Genomic DNA, 23,592 nt, shown 5'->3' on the forward strand with positions numbered 1-23,592 from the left:
CCTAGTTCGCTTATATGCAAGAGGCAATATAGTAAGACCACGTCATAATCGGAAAGACCTAGAAGGCATGACTCAAGGGAACGCTACACTGACCCCGGAACTTGAGTTGTGGAGATTTGGGGTGAGAGTTAAACGATAATGCCCATCAGGGAGAGATACCTTAAATTTTCATTCTAAGATAATAATCTTAGATTGAGAGCCTAAGGTGAGAAAGGCTCTCCCAAGGAGTGCAGAAAATCGATCAGGGCGCCGAGGTACACGGTTGAGTCAGGAGTGCCCGGGGCGTCTGGAGCATACCTTGCCACTCTTGACAAGTCCTGACTATGATGCACTCGCTCCGAAGAAACCCCACTTAGGGTGTAGTCTTGTAGCTGAAAGTTTATAAGACTGTGAATCAACTGGTTGTTGAAAAAATGGATGGGAAGAGCCATAATCTTAACCCGATAGATCTAAGCTTCCTTGAAGGGGCAATCAGGGGGAAGATAAGGACGACACACTCCATTAGGGAGCTGAATTGTGTCAAAAGCCGTAAATGTCACAAGACTTTTAACTCATACGAGTATTAAGACTTGTGATATTTATGCGAATTAACCTGAAGAGGAAATAATACAAGAAAATGATAAGACGAGATCAATGGGTCAATATACTATGGTGTAAAGACTTCCTGCGATTTCATCGCACATAAACAGAGGCAGCGTAAGACCTTTACATAGGAAGGCAAAAATAAGACCTCATAGATAATACAAGAAAAGAAATTCATAAAGTTTTACATGTGCTCGCACCAAGAGAAGTTTATGATAAAGGAGAACAATCATACTTGGTCTATCAAGATATGCCAAATAACAAGAGGAAAGAATGAGAATGCAAAAGAAGAGTTATTTGCCCCATTTTGATAGTCTTATACGCACATGAAGAGGTCATAAATACAAAGCGAAGAAAAGAAGAATTATATTAAAAAGATGAAAGATGAATTTACAAGAATTTACAAGAATTTACAACAAAAAACTACAACAAGAAGAAACGATAAATTTTCATCTTCCTCATTTCGCTCAGTTTCAGAATCACTAGTTTCTTCTTCAGAATCTTCTTCTCCATCAGTAACTTGGATATCAGGAATGGGTACATTTTCTGGAATCACTGGAAAATTGTACTTTGATAAAGGAATACCGTTCTCCAGACAAACTCTTTTAACAGCAGCCTCACGAGAGCGATTAGCGTCGTTACTGTTGTTTTGGATTAAGTTGAACCAATTTTTCTTCAGTTGCTGATACTTGGAGTTACGAGCGGATGATTCTTCTTCTTTAGCAGCTAAGCGAGTTTCTAACTCTGCAATTTCTTTGATACTCCTTCTCTTTCTCTGCGAAGTATCAACAAAGAGTTAAAATAACAGACAATTATTCTTAAGAATATGAGTGAAGATCAAAGAACAACAAATGACCTTCATAATTGGAAATAATGTTGCGACCAGTGTAGAATGCTCAGTGTGAAGGCTAACATTTACACCTAAATTATTTCTAGCATCGTTCAAACTCTAGCAGCCCAATTAAACTCAGCTTCACTTTCTATAAGGAGTTGAGATCGAATTAAGTTTCTTTCCTCAATAAGCGTGTCCCTCTCACGAAAAGCTGAATCACGTTCTATTTTAACTTCAATAATTCTTGAAAATGTTCTAGTGCCTTCGCACCCCTAAGAGCGATTTCATCTTTTTCAATAATAAGTTTGTTCTTCTTCGCCTCCAATACTTGAATTGCTTCTCTCCTCATAAAAACGTCGTTTAAAATTATTGGCAGGATAATGCACTTTATGGAGTTGTCTAAGGGTAGTATATTTTAATCTTAACTCTTCCAAGCTAAGGTTTTCAAATCCTCGAGTAGGATAATTATTTAAAGAGGAATTGAGGTGCTCTAAAAGAATTTCAGCATCGGGAAGATTAGCCGCTTCATCTGAAAGGTCATACAGGTCTGCGAAGATAACTAAGTAAGAAGTGCGAACGATCGCATAAAAGAAAAAGTGAGAAAATATAAGTTGCATACCAATGAGTTCCTTGTTTTTTTCTCGAGTTTGGAGAACCAATTGAGAATTAGTTAAATTCTCATTTCTAAGTTTTGTATTCTCGCTTGTAAGATTCGCATTCATCCGAAAGATTAGACTTCTCATGTCTCAGTTTGGCATTCTCATCTTGCAACTTGCGAAGCTTTCTTTCATTGTCTAAAGAAATCGCATAAGATATGCGGGCATTCTGTGAAAATATAAAAGAAGCATTATAAGTAAAAAAGAAATATTAAGGAAAGATAAAAGACAAATGTTGCAGAATATTACCAAGCCATTCATCGCAAATTGAAAATCTGGGTTTATCGCAGAGGCAGCTCCACGAAGAGATCGATCCCCAATCAGAAGCAGTACAGATCTTGAGACCATCTTGAAGGCACGATCCATTTCATCATCCTCAAAGTAGCAAAAGCATCTCCAGAAAAAAGATCAGACAACTTCTTCCGATACGAAAATGATACCTCTTCTTCAGAAACAAAAGTATCTTCATCTGAAGATTTCGAACTTGAAGAAGAATCATATCTCGCACGCTTCCTAGAGACATCATCTTTAATGAAGTTATCTTGGATACAGTTTTGATGTGGGTTTCTTAGGATGCTCTTGCCTTTGCCTAAAGTTTTGTCATTCAAAGGATTCACCTACGCGAATAATCAAGATAAGAAACAGAGGCAACAATATTGTTAAAAATAGAAAGTGTGTTTCTTACTTCCTTATTCTGCGAAGTTGATACCTTGCGCGAAATACTGACCTTTTGGCAGCCTGCGAAGGAAGAAATAAGAGAAGAAGGAAAGTTATGAGAGTTACAAATTGGATCAAGAGGATCACATACCGCTACTTTCTTTCTCATTTCGAGTAATTTAAACTCCCAAGGTTGGTAAAGAGGGAAATCTTCGGGCAGAGGATTGTCAGAACCATCCTCAGCTTTACCAGATACAAAGGACCTTCTAAGATGACAGGGCAATTAAGCCAACTAGAATCATTGGATCTGCGAGCAGCGATTAGAATTTGAATTCCAGTCAACATCTCGCATAATTTTCTTGTCTTCAGCGATACCATCTACTCTCTTATGCGAACACCCATTTAGTTACGTTACTTTTCATAACAGCACGTAATAGTTATTAAAGAAATTATCGAGAGTATACTCGGGATCTATAATTTTATCACGATGATCCTCTTTTCGCACTTCATCAGGGTAAGAATTTCCAAGACCAGCTGCGCGACGAGCATACTCTAATGGTATCCTAATGCATCACCACTCAACTGAAATATTCCTCGTGCGAATCTTCATCAGCAAGAATTCTATAGAAGAGAGGAATCTCAGGGTTATAAGAGGAATTGGTAGAAATTGAAGTTGACCTAACGCAACGATGATTTTTGTTATTCCATTGATCAGATTTGATTAGATCAAGATTAAGTTTTGATGCGTCGAAATTAGATAAGGAGGAAGAGAGAGTTCATAACCCTCTGATTGAATTCAGTTTTTAATCTGTTAAATTCAATTCCATCTTTTACCAGGAGCCATTGAAGAATGGGAATGAAGAATAAACTTGCAGAGAAGGTGAAGAAGAATAAAAGAATAAAAGGATAAGGAAAAGGTAGAAGAGATATATAGGAAAGCGCGACCCGTTTTTCAAGATTTAGTCTCATTAATGCGAATAATTGAACGGATAGAAACATATGGTTAAAAAGGACGTATCGAAAGATGAGTGGTTAAAAGGACACGCGTACATAAAGAGAGCTTGAAATAAGGGAAATTTTCGGCAAAGTAAAATGAAAAAAGACAAGCAAGTGCGATTTACAAGAGGGGGATTTCACATATCGCTCACTTTGAATAATAAGAGAAATGAGGAGTAAAATATTGCACACGTTAGTAATCAAGAGAAGTAAAGAATACAACCTAAGTGAAGAGTATCACACACAACAAAGTTGAGGTGACACACCAGATGATGTCAGCAAAGTCACGAGTAAAGTGTGAAGAACTGGAGGTACGCTATGCGAAGATGAGCGATTGTATATGAGCGAATGTGTCGCATAGTGATCCCGAAAATAATGGGTTTCTTAGCTGTCATCCACTATGTAAAATCCTATATAAAGGAGAGAGGTCATTACTTGTGGGAGAGTTCTGAGGTGAGTCTTAATCAAGAAATAGGGAGAGAGAGAGAGAGAGTAAATCTAGGTTTCAAGTAAGATTGTTGTAATACTTGAATCTAAACTTGTAAACATTCCCAAGATTAAATAAGAATTCATAATGATTACTTAGTAATTGAATTAGTTTGAGTGGAGTGTAGTTGTGGGAAAACATACAACTACATTTTTGGTGCCAGAAACAGCTCTGGATGATAATTCCTGATAGTATATCATAGATTTTAAAGAAACAAGTGAGATCTAAAAATGGTAAGGATTGAATCTGTTATGGAACAAGGAATGGAAACTAGAAGAAGTAACAGAATTGCTGAACGAAGACGAATTACAAATCTTGAGCAAGAAGAAGAAAGAGTGGACGAACATTAAAGAACATAAATTCCAATTGGATCTCAGCGAAAATAAGGACATAATAGTAATATAGATTATGATATAGTGAGTGTCCATACTTCAATGACAGATTCTACAAACGAAGGACAAAGAATTGGGAACGAAGAACCAATTACAACGAGTGAAGGAAATGTGACGATTGCAGAACTTAGGCAAAGATTAGTAATTGAAAGAAAGAGAGACGAAGAAGAGCGTGCGAATTTAATCCGTCAAAATGATGATTTAGTAGAAGAGAATCTTAGACTACAAGAACAAAGGTCAGGGAGTGTTACACGCTCAAGGTCAATATGAAGTAGAAGTTCCTCCCGACAGAGTCAATCTAATCGAGGAAATGATAGGAGAAGGCAACACATGGAAGTCATTGAAGAAAACTCGCAAGAAAATGAAAATTTGGAAGATCAAAGGGAAAGGAGACGTATAGTTGACTTAGCAACTAATCGGTATGAACACCCACGTGAACTTCTTCGTCGTGCAAATACTAATTTTGAAAGGGAAGAAGAGGATCCAAGGCAAGGACAGATGATTTTACATGGTAGAGAAATATTAAGAGACGAATATGAGCGCGAATGAGAGACTGCACGTGCCAGAGATAGACAGAGAAGAAGGGAAGAATTAGAAGAAAGAGAATTACAAAACAGATTGCGTCAACTTGATTATGATAATCGAGTTAGGAAATGCGAACGTCGTCACAAAGATGATACAGAACAAGTTCGAGTTACCCCACAAGAAAGAGAAATATCAAGACATCGATATGATCACACAGGCAATGAAGAAAGACATGATAAAGTACAAATTGAAGCAAATACTGAAAGGCGTAGGCGAAGAAAAGAAGAAACTGAACAACAAGATATACAAGAAACAATACGCCAAAACAATCATGATAATTGATTGAGACAAGCAAGATTAAAAAGACTCATGCGAGAAGATTTGGATCAATCATTAAGCAAATAAATTCTTAAGGATATGGAAGAATTAAGAGAAATGATGACTACAAAAAGAAATGAAGGAAGAAGACAACTAGAGGAAGCAGTGGAGGAAGCTTGAAAAACTCCATTTACAAAGGAAATTGATAGAGCATCGATACCTTCTAAGTGCAGTTTACCGGCATTTACAAGTATATTTGATGGAAGTGCATGTGCGATACAACATGTGAAAGCTTATGAAAGATCTTTATTGCAGTGGGAAAATAATGATGCAGTAATGTGCAAGTATTTTGCTGCAAGTTTAGCAGGAGAAGCTTTGAAGTGGTTTGAAGGAACCTGTAGAATCCATTGGTTCATTTCCTCTCTTACAAAATGTCTTTTTGGGGCAATACATAAGTAATAATCTATCCAGACCATGGATTGAGACAGGATTCGGACTTCGCAGAAGAGCAAATGAGAGTTTGCGTCATCTAACGACACGTTGGAGAACCATGTGTAGTGAAATGGGATAATGGGTATATGAGCGACATCTTATTCTTGCATTCATTAATGCTTTGTTTGCAACAGATATATTATATACCCAAATCTTCTTGAATAAAGGATACAATAACAATGTCGGAGCTGCGCGAATTTCAGGGAAAAAAACATAGCACAAATGCTGTTGCGAGTACATCGAAGAGAAATCAGAGAAGGAATAATGCAGAGATTGAACAAAAATTAGTGGATATGGGCAGTCCAGATCACGCAGAGTTTGATAAAGAATACAAAGACAAGCAACTTAAAAATCGTGGAGGTACCGGTACAGTTCAACCAGGAAGTTCTGCATGACAACAAACACATTATAACAACAAAACTGGAAGAATGGTGTGGGAATAGATAAATTTTCCAAAGTTGAATACTACGATGGATAAAGTATGGAAAGCCGCTCTCCTAATGGATGATATTCCAGAGCTACATAATATAGGCGAAGATCCACCATCATGGAGGATGAGTAAAGAATTTTGTGTCTATCATACATTCCATGGTCACACAACAAGGAACTGTAGAAATGTGAGGAAGATTATATTGCGAATGATTGAGAAAGGAAAGTTGGACCATTTCTTACTAAAACAACCAAGGAATTTACCACCACTGCCACCTCAAGGAAATACATATGCAAAGGAGAAGGACAGGAATACATTTGCTATTGAGGTGGGCGCGAAGGCAAAGAATTTATATTCTAAGTCGATCATACACTCATTCAAAAACATAGAAGATTTTCATGATAATGTCTTAACACGAGTATATGCAAGAGATGCTGAAGGAAGGGAAATTCTTAACCTGGCAAAATATCATCTTTAAAGGAATGGAAAAAGCAGAAGATCTCGTTCAGCGCAGATGAAATACCAGGAGGAGGAGGATCACATGAGTGTCCACTGGTAGTGCGATTGGGAACTAATCCGAAGCCGTTGGAATAAGATGACGAAGAAAATGAGAAAAACACCTCGGCGATAAATAAGATACTTATAGATACTTGAAGTGCTATAGATATTTTGTTTTATCATACATATAAAACCATGGGTGGAAGAGACGATGAGTTAATCCCTTCAACATACCAAATCTATGGATTTAATGGTTCTGCGAGTAAACCTAAGGGAGAGGTGACTATGCGAATATTTCTACAAAATTTACCAACAGATATCACATTCTGTGTAGTGGATGTTGAGTCTCCTTATAATGCTATCATTGGAAGACCATGGCTACATGGTATATTAGCTGTTGCATCAACATTTCATCAATGCATCAAGTTTCCTTTACCTCAGGGTGTTGACATTTTAAGAGGAGATACAGTTGAAAGTAAAAATTGCCAAGAAATTGACGTTGATAAATGTGAAGCAAGAGAATTCAAGCGAAGGAATTGGAAAACATATGCGGCAGATAGTCAAAGAGGAGAGAGATTGATGGTTGATACGGTGTACAAGGTTGGGGAAACAAGTGTGCGAAGTGCTGGAATAGATTCTTCTGAGAATAAAATATGTTAATCAAGGTTAACAACAGTTTCTATGGAAAGAAAAAGTGTAGAGGCAAAATATCAGAAATTGGAGGGTACAGTGACTTTCGCACAAAGCCAACTCAATGGTGATGCGAATGAATATACCCGAGACAAGACCCAAGACAAGACTCAAAGAGTTAACAAGACATACCCGAGAACACCATCGAAGAAACCATAGAAACCAATTCTCTAACCATTCTCCAGACCATCCTCATGTCTTCTCTTCTACACCGTCTTCATAGTCGCTAGTAACAGAGGAGAAACATGGAAACACTAGAAACTAGGTTTAGGGCAGCGCCTCAAACCCTAAACCCTAGAACAACAAAATCCTCTCTCTACAAGTTTTTCTCTCACACCGATATTGACCTTCACGGTAGCACACGATCCGCCCTAACAAAGAGACCGGAATCCTAAACACAAGGACTTACCACTCTTCTAGGTTGGATTCTCTCACACCTCTAATTCTAATCCTGTATATAGAGAACACAAACTTAGCCCTTAAGATACCTTAACTTTAGGAACAAGGTTTTCTAACTTGGTTCTTAAGCTCCTAAACTTTAGGAATAAGTTTTCTCAAGATAGAGTTTAACCAAAAGTCAAACTCTTGACCACCGGCTAAACCTACAATTGTCCACCTCGGATCATGGTTTTAAGAATGAGATGATCAAACAAAGAATCACCTCCATCCGGTCATACCATCTCTACATACCAAAAGAATTACGTTTAAAGCTCAAACCCGAACTTCCATCTTCATATAACCATCTCTTCGATCAAAACACCAAGACATCGATAAAAAATCTTCAAACCATCTTCTTCATGAAGAATACTTATGAAACTGGACACGCTTCTCAAACACTATGAAAATTTTCTACCACCATCAACGAATCCTTGCACAGAGTCTACCATTGATGACCAAGAGAACCATCCAGAAGAATCACCGCTATCTCCACCTAACCGGTAAGCTAACAACATATTAAACTCTAACCCAAAAAGGAAAAATTAGCTTCAATATCATACTCCAGCACATGACATGATTACCGTGTATCTAAAATAAACCATCAGACTTCTACACTGTGATTAACAGGCTTAATCCTTTGAGCGATTCCCAAAGCCATCACCAATCTGACATACTTTTACCACCATCACACCCAACATACTCGCTCGGATTACATACCGTGTGAATGCCCATATTATCGTGGTACATGCTTTCGAGATCGGGCACATTCTTGATATTACGTTCAAGCAATCAAGAATACTGTAACATAAATCTATAACATCTCGTGCATACCTTCGAAGCGTTTGCTGAACTTGCTTCTACATGAGACCTCACAGTACCATCCTTTCTTCAAACTTTGTAACCCATTATTTATAGTGTATGATCACTAACACCTTTAAGAAGTATATATGTATTCTACCTCATTTAGCCTTATTTTGAATCCCATACAACATCATAAAACTAAACGAAGAACATAAACTTCTACCAAGTTGAACCTCAAGTTTGTAAATCACATCACAAACCCATCTTTGTGTGAACACTGGTTGAAACATTATATTCAAAACAATTTCTCCACCCGAACAATAAACTATCATTCAATTCCAGGTTCAATCACACCATCCCGTCCTTGCTCTGATACCAATTATTGGGAAAATTGGCACCCCGAGCGCAGCCGAATCACGGGATCACAAAGGGCAATTGGTGATTTGAACCAAATATGGGAGAAATAATTAGAGAGAGACAGAAGATAAACAAACACACAACCACAACACAAGATATACGTGGTTCACATGTACAGGCTACATCCATGGCCAACACCACCAGAAAAACTTCCATTAATCAAAGACCATTCCATGCTCTTTACGCAACCCAAGATAAGACCCAAAGAGTTAACAAGACATACCCGAGAACACCATCGAAGAAACCATAGAAACCAATTCTCTAACCATTCTCCAAACCAGCCTCATGTCTTCTCTTCTACACCTTCTTCATAGTCGCTAGTAACAAAGGAAAAACATGAAAACACTAGAAACTAGGTTTAGGGCAACGCCCCAAACCCTACAATACCAAAATCCTCTCTCTGCAAGTTTTTCTCTCACACCGATATTGGCCTTCATGGTAGCACACGATCCGCCCTAACAAAGAGACCAAAATCCTAAGCACAAGGACTTACCATTCTTCTAGATTGGATTTCCTCTACACCTCTAATTCTAGAGAACACAAACTTAGCCCTTAAGATACCTAAACTTTAGGAACAAGGTTTCCTAACTTTGTTCTTAAGCTCCTAAACTTTAGGAATAAGTTTTCTCAAGATAGAGTTTAACCCAAAGTCAAACTCTTGACCACCGGCTAAACCTACACAGGCATCCTTTTGATTTTTATGTTACATTATTTTGATGTGTATATCCACATGAAGGTGCAAGTGCCTTAATAAAACTTAGCTAAAAGCAGTTCCTACAGATTAATTAGTAGGTGACAGACATTGTGAGCTTAATTTACTAGATCTTGCAAACAAAAACAGTCTGACGAAAAGTTATAAAAGAGTTAGCTAACAATACATTAATTCTATCTGGGATAGGATCCGTTGACATGGTTATAATGACACAATCCCTTGACATGGTTGTCATTTTTTCTACCAAACCCAACGAGCAATGAATTTGAGGCTAATTTTTTGATGACATGTTCTTCTTATAAGTCTCTACACTCCCACCAAAAATGAGAGCATTCGGAAATGTATAAGGCCACCATCTACCATTTTGAATATCAACCATTGAAGATTAACATTTGAAATTAAAATTTGTGGATGGTGAAGTTTCGTATTTCGGAATTCTCTCATTTTTAGCAGGAATGTAGAGTCTCATACGAGGAACATGTCGCCAAAATATTAGCTTTAAATTCATTGCCAGTTGGGTTTGGTAGAAAAAATGACAACCATGTCAACGGATTATGTCATAATAATCATGTCAACCGGTCCTTCCCCATTCTATATTCTGTCAAGAAGCAAGACTTGCAACAGATCCCCGTGAGCAACACGTTCCTTGCGAAATCAAGTAGGTTGGTTTGATGATTCCTCCTTTTATTTGTTTTTGCAGTAAATGGAAACAATTACCCAAAGGATTTGGTTAATTGTTATTATGTCTGGCTGTGCATATTATGTTATGTTTTGTTTACAAGGGCTAAAACTACTCCACCCCAACAAAATTGTTTAAACTCCATCCATTCATCAGATTGTACTTGCTTTTAACTTGTTATAAGATAATATAAATTATTAAGGTAGAACTAGACATGAAGCAAGATTTAACAGTCCACAATTAATTAGATAAGCATGCATAACAGTTATTGAAGTCCCAAAAAACATTTTCTTTCATTCTTTACACGGAAGACGGATTGTAAAAAAAACAGAAAACAATTACAGCACTGCTGTTAGATACCCGTCACACTGTAGTCAAAATCACTCTCTAAGATTGATTACTCGCGAGTAATCGCTACGAGCTATATGTCTGAGGCGATTTTCCATTGTTAGCGATTCAGGTGGCCCGATTTTTGAGCAAAACAAGTTAATGATTTTTCCCAGTTGGGGTTGCATGCACTAAAATTAGAAGAAACTTTTTTCCGTAACCCCTCAGATGGAAGTCAACATTTTTTTTTCCCTTCCCACCATGGAAGTGCCTTATTCTGAAAAAAGTAACCTCCTACCATGGGAGGCAATAATGGGAAAATGTACAAAACAACTTTAACTTCCTCCAAACCTTTGAGGTCAGCATCACATCCGCATCTTCAATTCGAAGAACGTTGGGGTGGAACAGCAGCCTGGCAATGAATATCCTACCTCCGTTTTCATTATGTACTCTAGAAAAATATTCCAAATCCAGCTCAAACTCTAGAATCGTTACTGGTAAAAGATAAATTCAGCTCAAACTCTAGAAAATACTCTTTTTATTCCTTCTTATTAATCGGTAAGGAATGATGCGGGTTCGGAGGGGTATGCAGCTCCATAAATTGGAGTTGGAACCCTGCTATGAAGCGGTTGGATTAAGGTGAACTTGCACAATTGGAAATAAACCAAAACCCGAAGACAAAATCATTAATGTTTCAATAATATTCAAGAAAAGCAGATAAAACTTTCAATAGAATTGCATGAAAGACTACTAGACTGTCACTCAAATTTTTGGCATATGTAGCCAACAACAGTATAGATTGAACTAAAAAAAAAACGAATGAAACTAAGAAAAAAAATCGATCAGAACACAGTTTGCACCATCTTTATGGTTGGCAGGTTCTTGAATCGAGGATAATGGATCGATCAGTCAACTACAACAAGTTGGTTGTATTCCTCACCAGAGATTGCTTTTTCCATCACTCCTACGGGTGTAATTTCATTTAAATCCTTGCCATCGAGAAAAGGTTTTATCATATTCTTTGAGAACCCGCTAACCAAAGCCACGCCTTTTTGCTGACCCAACACTGGAGTTGACGTAGAGTCACGAAGGTTCCAAAACACCATCTCCGGCACACTGTATCCCTTCTCCCTAAACTTATTCTGTATCATCTGGTAGTCAGTTTCCCAATCATTAGCAGCTGCATCCAACCTCGACTCGGTGAACTCCATATCGCTAAAAACAAAAAGCCGCTTTATCATTTGATCTTCCTTCAATTTCCCATTTTCTGCAACTTCCAGTATTAAGTCGAACACCTTCTGGAAGTCAGTTGATTCTCCCCAGTCCATCCGTTTAATGGATGTCGTCTTCGATCTCAAATCATCACCTACAATCTTGTGCAGTTCAGGGTACTCACTGAAAGTGATAACATGTCCTTTCCATGGTTCTTGGGTAATTTCTGACACTAACAAACCGAGAGCAACAGAGACATCCATTGGCGTTCCATTCATACTACCAGATACATCACAGATTGCAAGACAGTCATTTAACTTTCCAATTTTTGTTATATCATCCACCATTCTACGCCACTGCAGCTCTGCAACTTTACAATCCTCGGCATCTTTACGCCTAAGATACTCGTCATCCAGCAAAAATTCTTCGTCAACCAAAGTACCTATGATCTCATGAGGTAACAATGCACCAGCAGCAATCTTTTTCTCCCCTTTGTTAACACTCGCTAGGTACTCATTGAACCTTAGTCGATCATGTTCTTCGAAGAATTTCTTGTAATTTCTCATAGCAACAGAAGCAACACGATCGTACGGCAAAGATTCCCACATCTTAGAGCTCATGTAAACTTCAGGCAGTTCCAAGACTTTACGTAGAGGAACCAAGTATTCTTTCCTCAAACGGTCACGGATTCGATAAGCATAATGAGCCTCTTCAATATTTTCGTAGTCAGGATTCGAGCTACGCGGGAATATTCTTCTAGCAATACTTTCACATAAAAGAGTAGCCTTGTCGAAGCAAGAATCTAGAGAAGGACACCACTTCGAAGCTAAACTAATCTTCCCGGTCTCACCAGAATTCAAATACTTCAAATCGGAGATTAAAAAGTCGGCAAAAACATCAGATACTTTATCATGTAAGTTTTTATACTCGGTATCTTTCCCGTACCTCTCAAGTGCTCTTTTCGACAACTCAATCGCCTTTTCCTTCCTACTCTTCTTCTTCTTTGGCTTCTCCTCCTCATCATCGGAATCCGCTTTCACCTTCTTCTGAATTGGGTTCCTCCTAAGGCCGGCCTTATTTTTCATTGGGTTCCTCCGATTCTGAATTGGATTCCTCCTAGGTACAGGAATCCTTTGATTTGGATTCCTCCTAGGTACAGGCATCCTTTGATTTGGATTCCTCCTAGGAACCGCTGTCACGTTCTGATTTGGGTCCCTACGAACACGTTTCCGAGTCACTGGATCAACTGGATAATTATACTTCTCAGTCTGCCATTCGTTCTTTCGTTCTTTTCTGATCTCAACCCCTTCATGCAATCTAAATAGAAGCTCTGGTAAATCCTTGAAATACCCAAAATCGGCCATAGCTCTGAGATTAACAGCTAGGGTTTTAGGATGATTCTTATGAAGCCATAACGCGGCTGCGTAAAACCCTTCCTTATCCGATTTACCAGTCCCTCTCACACCTCTCAAGTTGCATACCAACTTCAAAGCTTTTAATGCATCATGTTTCCAGGCTGATTCTAATCTTTGGGCTACGGTTTCATGTGGAGAATCTGGGACTACATGGAAGAAGAAATCAAGTAACGGATTATCAGTTGAAACATAAGTTTCTGCTCCGTTCGCTGTATAACCTCTAAGATGAGAATCAGAAGAACCCGAAATATTGTTGAAGTTAGCAACCATTAGGTCTATGGAAGTGCTTCCAATTCCATATTTTGGAGGTGAAGGAGGTGAAATAACTGAGCTTTGTATTGATGGAGGGCCAATAAGTTGAGATTCATTAGCAGCAATTGAAGACATTGAGAAGATGATTAGGGGAACAAAGAAGATTAAGGTTTGGAGATGCCTATGGTAAAGAAGATTAGGGTTTGGAGGAAAAAGAAATTGTTTTGAAAATTTGTTTATTCTTTTTCCTTTGAGAGATGTTTATATATATACTACTTTATTACTTGGGGCACAAGATATTGCTGGAGTATATGGCGATTATGGTTTCCTAATTGGAGAACATAATACTTGTATCAGTACTTCATAGGTTAAGTCGTTAGCCTTGAATAAGCCCAGTTGACAATATGGGTCGTATACTTGTTAAGTTATGGTGTACAGGTATCCAATAACCCAATAAGAACAAGTGTCACGCCATCTGCTCCAGGATGACAATGTAGTGAATAAATGGCTTTTACGAGCCATCTGTAACAACAGCATCGCAAATTACAGATCTCTAATACTTTAAAAAAAAATAAAAAAAAATTGACCAACCCAATATGGCATAAATAAAGAGACAAAATCATAGGAAAACCCATCACCCTAAAGAAAGTTTATATTCCAGATCTAATGATCGTACATAAACAAAACCCTAACTCTTAATTGACAGTTGACACCAACACAGGGAAAAGAAACCTCAATAGAACAACATGCAAATCTAGAGTCCAATAAAACCCTAAATCGAAAACAAAAACTAGAAAAGAAGAAAATAGGGTTTTAATTCTTGCATTTTCTTCTTAGAATTTCTTATTTTTCAATCAATGTCTAAGGGGTTTTAATTCTGTGTATATTTTACTCTAAGGGTTTACCTGGCAACCAATGTCTGTATGGTTCATCTCTTTTATAAGCTATATGAGTTTCAATCTTAATCGATGTTTTCTCACGTTCATAAAATGATTCATTAACATTAAACATGATACAAAGATTGGAATTTACCATTTTCCTCATTCATAAGTCCCAGTGTCCCATATCATTCTGCAACTTATCCTTCTCTTTGTTGTGGAGTTCAAAATCAGTTTCTGTTGGGATCTTGCATCAATTAACAACACGTTAGATCTATCAAAATAATAGTCAAGAACCGAATCAAAACAACTTTATCGAAACAACTTGACAAGGACAGGATCACAAGTTTAACAAGTTGTCCTTAACACATTAGTTCGCGGGTATACTCGAGATAAGTAATGCTAAACCCCTCACAGAGAAGAGGTGTCCAGGATAAGACTACCCCCTGATTGTGACAAACAACGCATTCAAAGATGACAAGAACCATAGCATAGGAATCAAAGATTTTCCTAGTTGGAGAAATTACCTCCAATGCGAACTCATCCTGAGCCAAACCAGTCTTGTTGCCAGAACCAAAGGCAATCTGGTCTTGTAGAGTATGCTCCAGGCATAAAGCACATTACTCCTGAATGTAACTAGGCTTGATGAAAGTGTGTCAATTACGTGGACAATCACAGTGGGGAAAGTGGAAGCAAAAACTTCAGTAATAATCAATCCTGAAGATAACCAAGTGAATATTTCAATCTGACTAGGAGTATCCACAAGTATCGAGCTGATCAGCACTTTTTTCAATGACTGCTACAACCTGAAGATGAAAAACAAACAAACCCACAACACTGTAAATAACCCTAAAACACTATTTTTTCAATGACTGGCACACCCGCCCCTTGATCCGTGTAAATGAAAGTAATAGTCTCATAAGGCAGGATAATACCCCGCTGTGGTTTGAAAAGTAGCAGAGGTTTGAAATATTGTTGCAGAGGTCTAAAAAATTGCTCAGGGTTCCCCATGAATCAATAAACATGCTCCACCATTTGTTCTCACGCTCCCTTTTGCTGCCATCAATGACTTTCTTGGATGTACTTCACTTAAGGTTCTGCAATTGAAATGATTCCTCATAATGTTAAAACTTGTTTTGTCAAGAAGAAAAGACTAATCAAGCAGCATACCCTTAGGCAATATTTCTAAACTAGCTAGCATACACACTTAAACGAGCAGCATTTTGCGTCTCTTTCCTATACCAAACAAAAGATGCTAAAAGTAAAGAAATGAGAGACATTGTTTTTCAATCTCATAGATACCTTAAAACCTCTCGATGAGTATATACATATTCAACTTCACATTGTTAAAATTCTAGTTTTCCAGATTTAACAACAGATTTCGAAAGTGTAGTATGTATGCCCATTTTCCCATTTTTATATACTGGTGCTTAAAGACCAAGCCCATAAATGTGTTTCAACTTTTGGCATGACAACCCAACTGATACTTGAAACTAGAGAGAAAGTGATTCTATACCTCTATAGCTTTACTCTGCAGTGTAGGAACTTACGGAAATTCATCTCCACTGTAATGCGTTCATCTGGGCTGACTACAATATAAAAGTAAACTTCGATAGAATGCCTTGTGCCTAGATTATAACATATGCACGGTTTACTTGATGGTTGTTAATAGAAAGTTTCCCATGTCATAAACGAAGTTTTCAAATTTTCATCATGTTCCTGATATTCGAAACAAAGGTTTTAAGTTTCTAGGATATAACAACGTCACATAAGGATGGTTTTGCAATTGATCAATGACATTTCTAATCCAAGGATTCCTGAACAAAACAAGCAGTTTTTGTACTACATAACACAGCTGCACATCCTTTATTCATTGATCCAGTATACAGACGCATCACAACTAGACTGATAAGTTAAGAATTTTCCTCACCATCTATACTTGTTTCTTTATCTCCTGGTAGTCTAATATGCAAGTAAGATGTGCAAACTTACGTTATTGAGTCCTTCATTCCTCCAAATGGCTTAGGAGCTTTGGTCTTTCTGCAAGAGCAAAAATTCACATAAATGTCAGTCAAGAACACGTGTCCAGCAAGCTCTCGATTCAATGAAGATAACACATTATATAATGAAATCTGATAACAAACATTATACTAATTAAGAAGAATGAACCTATGGTTCCATTCAAAATCCCTCAATTAAGTTAATCATAAAGAAGAATCACCTTAAACTGAAATTGAAATTTACCGATGTATTCACTTCCTCTGACTTCTGTTGTTGAAATATGGGTGTGCCAGGTAAATTTTCAGAACACAAAGTTAGACCCACTTCTAAAGGTGGGATTCATCCTATAAAATAAATTAATATCGTGTAAATATACTGATGTTATGCTTTTCATTCTTGAGTTGATCTTCAAGGCGAGCAGTGAAGATAATGCTCATATTTGAAGAGCCCGTTAATTTAGGTGTTAACAGTATCCTGATGAAGTGGATCAAGTTGTAATACTTACAGTACAAGAATTACAAAGAGAAGTCAGTACTCACCAAAAAAATGTGAAGTTAGAAAAACTGACTACTTGTCCTAATTCTTCCATTAGAGAGTTAGAATGCCAAACACAACCTTCCCAACCTACAAAATCAAAGAAACACCAAAGTCTCCAGAAACACCAGTAGATGGGCATGCGATAAGGGCAGGGCCTAATAAATCAAAGAAATTGTATTAGCATCGTAGGTCTATCAAAAATCCTAAAAAAATATCAATGAAATTTATGAATTCAAAATTAAAAACAGATCTACAAACAAAAAAAAATAAACAACAAAAACCTAAAATTTTACCAATATGAAACACCATTTCCCATTCCGCTCATACCGATAATGAAATCAACAACATATTTTTTTATTTTTTTTCCTTTTCTTTTTCTTCTTGTGATTCTGAAACAGCTTAGATTTGATAACATTTCTTCCCCTTACAACACCTTCTTGTTTCTTCATCTTTCTTCCTTAATTACATAATAATATCGTCTCTCAAAATCCTATTCGTTTCGCTATTTAGAGAATAGAGCTTTGTGATGGGTTTCTTTGTAGATGGGTTTTTGCACCTGTGCGGCGGAGAGTCCTCAAGAAGGGGCTTATTGTGGTGTTATGGGTATAGTTTTCTAGGGCCAGCAAAAGGATTTTAAGTTACTTTATGATTTACACCCCAAGCAAATGACTTTTACCTTTTATTTTATGAAGTCACTTTTCGACTTCTAGGAGAAATCAATCTCATAAGAGGAAGTAAAAAAAAAAATTGTTTCACAAAGTAATGAATTTCTTTTTGTATCGCAAGCAGTCAGGATCAAAACATTTTGCTTCCAAGTTAACATTTTTTTATTTCTAGACACAAATTAATTAATGCAAAAAGTAACTTTTAGGTGTGCAGGCTAAACAACCTCTTAATATTTGAAACTCAATATGAAATTATGCCGGCAAACAATTTTCTTGCTCTCTTTTTTTTTTTTTGCTTTTAACAATGAAAAAGCAATTATACTACACGTATCCAAACACCCCTGAATTGGAATCCAATACTAACTAAGAAGTCAACTTTTTGTGAATAAACTTAATTTGTTTACTTCTAATTGTTTCTATATGGCCTGCCTCTAATTTGTCAAGAACCAGGTTGGTTGATTCATTTGTCACTATCTTCCTTAAGGATTACTTCCTCAACCTAGCTCCATGTTAACCTATTTTCGGCTTCAAAAACTTATATACATAGAAATATAAAAGAAAAACAAATTATAAAGAAAAACCACCGTTCTACAATATTTTATACTCCAGTGAAGGTGAAGTCAATAATGAAGACCTGACAATATACAATAATGTCGAGGATGCTAATAGGGTGTTTGGAAAAATTACTTTTCGACTTAATTAAATTAAAAAGTCAGTGATAATGAAAATAAATAAAAGTTAAAAGTTATTATTCATTTTTTTTTTTTGAATGAAGACGCCACTGGAGCATTTATTAATGGAAAACCAGAGTAATTCTTACAGCAGCCTAGCTACAAGTTGGGCACCAACACCCTTTTGAACAGTTATTCCTAATCTGTGGAAAAGAAAACCATCAACTCTAACATTAACATCATGACTAACAAGGCGGTTACTCAATATCTTCAATTTTGATAAGCGAAAAAGTCAGAAGTGTAGTTGCAGGAAATCCTACATTACACCCCTCATATGATTTCATTATTACTCAACTCATTTTTAGATTTACACTCTTAATTTTATTGATCAATCTTTGAATATTCTTACAAGAAAAAATAAAGAAATTAAGAATGACCTCTGCTCTAGACTTTCTCTCTCCTATTTACTTGTTTCTTACTCAAAAAAGATCTCTCTATTCCTTTACAACTGAACGACTATTTATAGGGAAATACATAGTGGGTGACAGCTAATCTGTCCTTTATTTTCGGAAATGACTTGCTATATTCTCACAACCTTACAAATCTTAATCTCGCAAACTCTCTAATTTTCGCAGGACCATCACATCTTTCTCATGATTTTAGCTGACGTCGTTTATTATATCATTTCTGAAATTATTCTGCGACGTTGTTGTGTTGTGTTGATGATAATTTCGCTAAGATATTATTGTTGCGAGATTTTGGTCCTACATCTTGCCTCTTCTTATATCTTTCTGGGAAGTAGAGAATGATGTGAGAAATGCCGCAACTGTTCATCTCTTCATATTCTGCATTTATCACACGTATTCTTTCTTCCGTCTGTTTCTTGACACGTCTTCTGTAACCGCTGCTTTTCAACTGCTCACGTCTTTTCGTCTTAATGGTGTTTATTTCTTCGAGTATAAAAAAAATCTCCTTTATATACTCTTCTTACTCTTCTTTCCACTTTCTTTTTACTTTCTCTTCTCTTTTTATTCTCTTATCTCTGCAACTCTGTTATTCTTCTGCAAGTTCTGCTACTGTAATTTTTCCCCCTTCAATCTTCTTACTTTTTATTCATTCCCATACTTTATATTCAAATATGGCTCCAAGTGGTCATAGACATGAGAAGAATTTAAAAGATGTCCAAAAAGATCTTGCTGATAAAGGTTTCACACTCTCTACCATTCCTGATGAAAATGCCAAGTCAATTCTTTCTGTCAAACTTTTCTCTGATCAGTACTGTGATGATCAATCAATCATAATTTCGCTAGGTCGGATTCTCGCAGGTCTCCTTATTCCTCTTTATGACCCAGATCTTCCTTTATTCTATGAAATTTTCGCTCACTCGGGATTTTCGCGAGCTATCTTCCAACTGAGTGGGGACTGCATCCGTCTGATGCTAGAGTTCGTTAACCGTGGTGCTGGTAAAGGATCTCTGTACTCCAAAGAACTTAGGGATTCTAAATTCGCAGACCTAGAGATAATTGCTGAGAAATATACAGTAGCGAGTTTCTTTGAGTACTATAAACTTATCTCCATGAAGAAAAAGAATACTCGCTGGGGTATTCGTTTAAAAAGGAAAGATAACATTGATGAAGTTAAAATTCTCATGCAAGATATTGACTGGCATTCTGGTAAAAAACCATGGTCCCAAAAAAATCGTTCATATATAATCTCTAGAAAAGTCAAGAGTAGAAAATAAGTCACGTGGTAGCTAGAATAGTCTAGATTAACTTAGTTAGTTCTCTGGATAGTTCATGTTTTAGCTAGTTTAAGTTGGTGTTCGAGAATGTTCAAATAGTCAGTTGTATAGATTGTCTCTAGCAGGTTCAGACGAGTAGTATAAATAGGAGGTACTAGTCCTCAGTTGGAAGCACCGATCAAGCTAGAAAGTGAGTGATCGAGTGAAGTAAGGTCAGTAAGGTTGTGTGAGAATTTGAGTGTTTGTACAAAGTTGTGTGTGTAAATTAACTTGTGATTAATAAAATCAAGTTTTTTCACAAGTGTAATTTTGCCCACTTAGCTTCTCAAACTCAACATTTTCCACCGGTGATGTGGGTAAAGATCAACACTGATACAGCTTCCCAAGGAAACCTAGGATTTGGAGGGGCGGATTTCATCATTCTAGACCACCAAGGTGTGTATCCTCTTTTAAAGCTGGATCAATACCATTAGGAATCACTGCGTCCTTTGTGGAGGAAACGAAAGCAATGCAGCTGACATTGTCAACAGAAAATGACATTAGATACCCACAAATCCTCTTGGAATCTGACTCAAAGCAACTGGTGCATATCCTCAAAGGAAAAACACCTTGAACTTTGGAACTCTGTATAATGACCCAGATTAGCTGTGTTCTCTCCATTAGGTTGTGAACTTTAAGCTTCTCAACTTCGCGGAGGTCCATTATTACAAAATTGATTTTGATCTCTCACGTGTGCCCTTCTTTGTTGGCTTCTCTTGTTCACCTGCCATATATCCTAGACAAATGAAAATAGTACTTTTGTTAGCATTAAACAGTTCTCAAACACTGAATATTAACAAATGCAAACATGTATTACAGAATCACGCATTCCAAAGTTCACCTAATCTATCTTCCAATTGTTCATTACATTCAAAGAAAAATTCGAACATTTTCTAGATCAAGATGTCAGATATGCATCTTATTTAATCATCTCCTATATACAAAATTCAAAACAAAATCTGATTTCTAGACATTCATATAAATATGAAACTCACCACTATGATTCTTCGTAACCTTCTTTGTTTTTGAATTGAAGTCGGGATAAAACCTCGGATATCAGACACCTTGGACGGCCATCCTCAAATGTGGATCCTACAGAGAAAATGGGTTATATAGCCAAAACGACAAGTTTTCTGGGCCATATGGACTGGTAGGAATTAGACCTGGATCAAATGTCCAAAGGAATCTTTTAATGTAGAGAGACTAAATTACCCTCATTTTTCTTCTCCCTCTCTAGATAATATCGATTTCTTATGGAAAGTTACATAACAAAATCAGTCTTTCTTCATCTTCTCCCTTTTTAACTTCAATTGAGTCCCTGATTTGGTCTCGATTACAAACCCACATCTTCCTGTAGATCTTCGTTTCAACACATACACTCTTCCATCTTTATACTAACTCCAAGAAAAACCATATATAAATCGAATTTCCATTTGGATATTAGAATTAGGGTTTTCGAATTGATGTTAGTTCGATGTAACTGAATCTTCTTTTCAACGAGAAGAAGCTTTTGATACTTGATTTATTCGTTCTCGTTTTTGTATTTCTGGTCATATTGAGGTAAAAAAGAAAATCTGAGTTTGGATAGATCGGGTTTGATTTTCATCTGAAACTCGGATTTCAATTTCAATTACAACCCTAATTTTCTTTAAACATCAGTTTCGGTTGTAAACACTAACTTTTTTTCTTTAATTTCAATCTCAGACACCTTCAATTTCAGATAGTTGGTTGTTTGTTTTTTTAATTTCAATCAACTCTCGATTTAAATTCCAATCTTCTCTCAATTCAGTCACCATTTTTTGAATTTGAATCTGTGTGTTTGTTATTTTAACAATTGTTTGTTTGTGATTTTGTTGCAGGTGAAAACGTGACAGGACAAAATCACTTAAACGTTACAGAAATTTAGAGAAATTCTTCCTAACAACCATAGCATCCTGGTTAGTTCACTTGTCACCTTTTTGATCCACAGTGAAGCAAGTCTAGGTATTCTTTTCATACCATCCTTATAAAATAAAACTTGATTCAGTAATAGTGGGGGCTATGTCCATGATTAAGTTCATTCAAAAATGATGGTGGTGATGAAATTAGCGAATTAGTTTGTTTTGAAATTGATTTCATCAATGTTTGATAGTAACATGAAATTGGTTTCATCTGTTCTGGATTGACTTGAAAATTATTTTCATCCATGTTACACTAGGATGAAACTGGTTTCATCTAGTTATAGTCTGTGATGAAACCAGTATCATCCTGTTTTAAATTGACTTGAAAAATATTTTCATATAAGGATGAAACTGGTTTCATCTAGTTATAGCCTGTGATATACTTAGGATGAAACTAGTTTCATATATATCACTCATTGATATAACTTAATTTCGTCAAAATACTCAGGATGAAATCAATTTCATCTAGTTGTAGTTCTGGATTGACCTGAAATTGTTTTTATCCATGCTATACTAGGATGAAACCAATATCATCCTGTTTTGGATTGACCTGAAATTATTTTGATCCATGTTATACTAGGATGAAACTGGTTTCATCTAGTTATATACTGATATATAATTGTATTTTCGTCAAAATACTCAAGATGAAACCAGTTTCATATAGTTTACTCATTCATATAACTTAATTTCGTCAAAATACTCAGGATGAAACCAATTTCATCTAGTTGTAGAATGTAATATAACAGTATTTAAGATATGATAAAATCTTGATGTTGATTTACGTCTTCCATATGTTAGGTTTGTGTTTTTGTGATGATTTTAATAAAAGTTAAAGCTTACAGTTTAATTGTGTGTGTACTCTTTACTCTGAATTGATTTTATTTAAATAAAATGGTACTTCAGATTGTTGCGTTAATCACTTATCTGCATATTCTTCACATTCTTATAATTTAGATGTCAAATGACAGGCAAGAAAGATAAAAAGATGAAGAATGTAGATTCAATAAAGCAGGGGTTGTACATGATTGTGGTGTTCTACATCAAATGCCACCTTTGACCAAACACATATAAGTATACAAATGATAGGTGTAGTTTGTCTTTGAGAGCACTTTTACAGGTATTGTTGTCATTCTTTTCACATGTGCATAAATATAGATTTTGTATGAGAAAAATCTTGATTTTCCTGTCTATAACTGTTTCACTTGTTAGATTTTGAAGGATATTGCTCTGTTTTTGCTGAGATTGCAGATTACTCTGTGTTTTTTTCCAATTGTTGTATGGTGTATCCATATACCCTGTTTTATGTTACTTT

At 36.4% G+C, this 23,592-nt stretch overlaps 1 protein-coding gene across 2 annotated transcripts; it reads right to left on the reverse strand.

The window, feature by feature from the left end:
- Nucleotides 1-11,807: 11,807 nt before the first annotated feature.
- Nucleotides 11,808-13,834, reverse strand: LOC113327785. 2 transcript variants are annotated; one of them, XM_026574913.1, is made up of 2 exons: nucleotides 13,414-13,834; nucleotides 11,808-13,257 (listed from the first exon to the last, which is right to left on the reverse strand). In XM_026574913.1, exons 1-2 carry the CDS (start codon nucleotides 13,824-13,826, stop codon nucleotides 11,835-11,837), a joined length of 1,836 nt encoding a protein of 611 aa, XP_026430698.1. In that variant the 5' UTR covers nucleotides 13,827-13,834; the 3' UTR covers nucleotides 11,808-11,834. The 2 variants fall into 2 exon arrangements, with proteins under 2 accessions (XP_026430698.1, XP_026430697.1); XM_026574912.1 differs by having other exon boundaries at nucleotides 11,808-13,241; nucleotides 13,332-13,834.
- Nucleotides 13,835-23,592: the final 9,758 nt, after the last annotated feature.

This window comes from Papaver somniferum, unplaced genomic scaffold, assembly GCF_003573695.1.
Source record: "Papaver somniferum cultivar HN1 unplaced genomic scaffold, ASM357369v1 unplaced-scaffold_107, whole genome shotgun sequence".
NCBI lineage: Eukaryota > Viridiplantae > Streptophyta > Magnoliopsida > Ranunculales > Papaveraceae > Papaver > Papaver somniferum.